Source organism: Merops nubicus, unplaced genomic scaffold (assembly GCF_000691845.1).
Source record: "Merops nubicus isolate BGI_N331 unplaced genomic scaffold, ASM69184v1 scaffold35339, whole genome shotgun sequence".
NCBI classification, from domain to species: Eukaryota; Metazoa; Chordata; class Aves; order Coraciiformes; family Meropidae; genus Merops; species Merops nubicus.
In genome coordinates, this window is record NW_008632259.1 from 3,257 (window position 1) to 3,946 (window position 690).

The 690-nt window shown below is 50.4% G+C and overlaps 1 protein-coding gene across 1 annotated transcript in view; it reads right to left on the reverse strand.

The window, feature by feature from the left end:
* Positions 1–690, reverse strand: part of LOC103780217 (cytochrome P450 4B1-like) — a 12,412-nt gene that overhangs the window by 1,495 nt on the left and 10,227 nt on the right. Inside the window, 1 exon segment of the mRNA XM_008947877.1 lies at positions 37–101. Coding sequence (XP_008946125.1) covers positions 37–101 — 65 coding nt within the window.

Below are 690 nucleotides of genomic sequence, written 5' to 3' on the forward strand. Positions count from 1 at the left end.
GGGGAAAAGTTATTAGAAGGTCAAAGGAAAACTCACCAAAGGGTCCTTCCACACTGCAGGGTTTCTGTGAATGAGATAAATGCTTATCGCAGCGATGCTGCCTGCGGAGCAATTGATGAGGAGAAAAGGGTTCAGTGACAAAGAAACTAATAAAGGGAAGGTTGCAGAGTGCTCAAACAAAGGTCTGTCTAAACCGCCGTGGAAGTCTGTCAACTGGAAACCAGTGAGGGTTTTTGCATTAGCTTCAGAGGAAACTAACCATTTGCACTTGTTAAGTTGTAAGCAGACAAAAGGTGGAAATGAGGACGGCACCGGCACTGCGGGCACATCATCCTCACACCAACTCCCAGGGCAATTCCCACACCACAAGTTGGGATGGGACCAGTCCCTGTCCCTCTCCCTCTGGGCCTGCCATTTGCTGAAATGGGTAAATCATGAGCTTGTGTTTGGCCAGGACGAGAAGAGCCTTTTGGCAGAGGCATGGTGCCCTGTAGCAGTGGTGGCAGGAAGGATGTCACAGGGATGCTGCTGTACAGCCCAGACCTCAGTCTGTCAACAAGATGTAAGCATCTGCACAGTCCTCTCTGACCATCTGTTCCAGCAAGGAGCAGGCCACAGAGGCAGGGCTCTCACCTTTGCTCCATGGCAGGCAGCAAGATGTCCAAAAGCACAATTTTGTGAAGCAGGAAT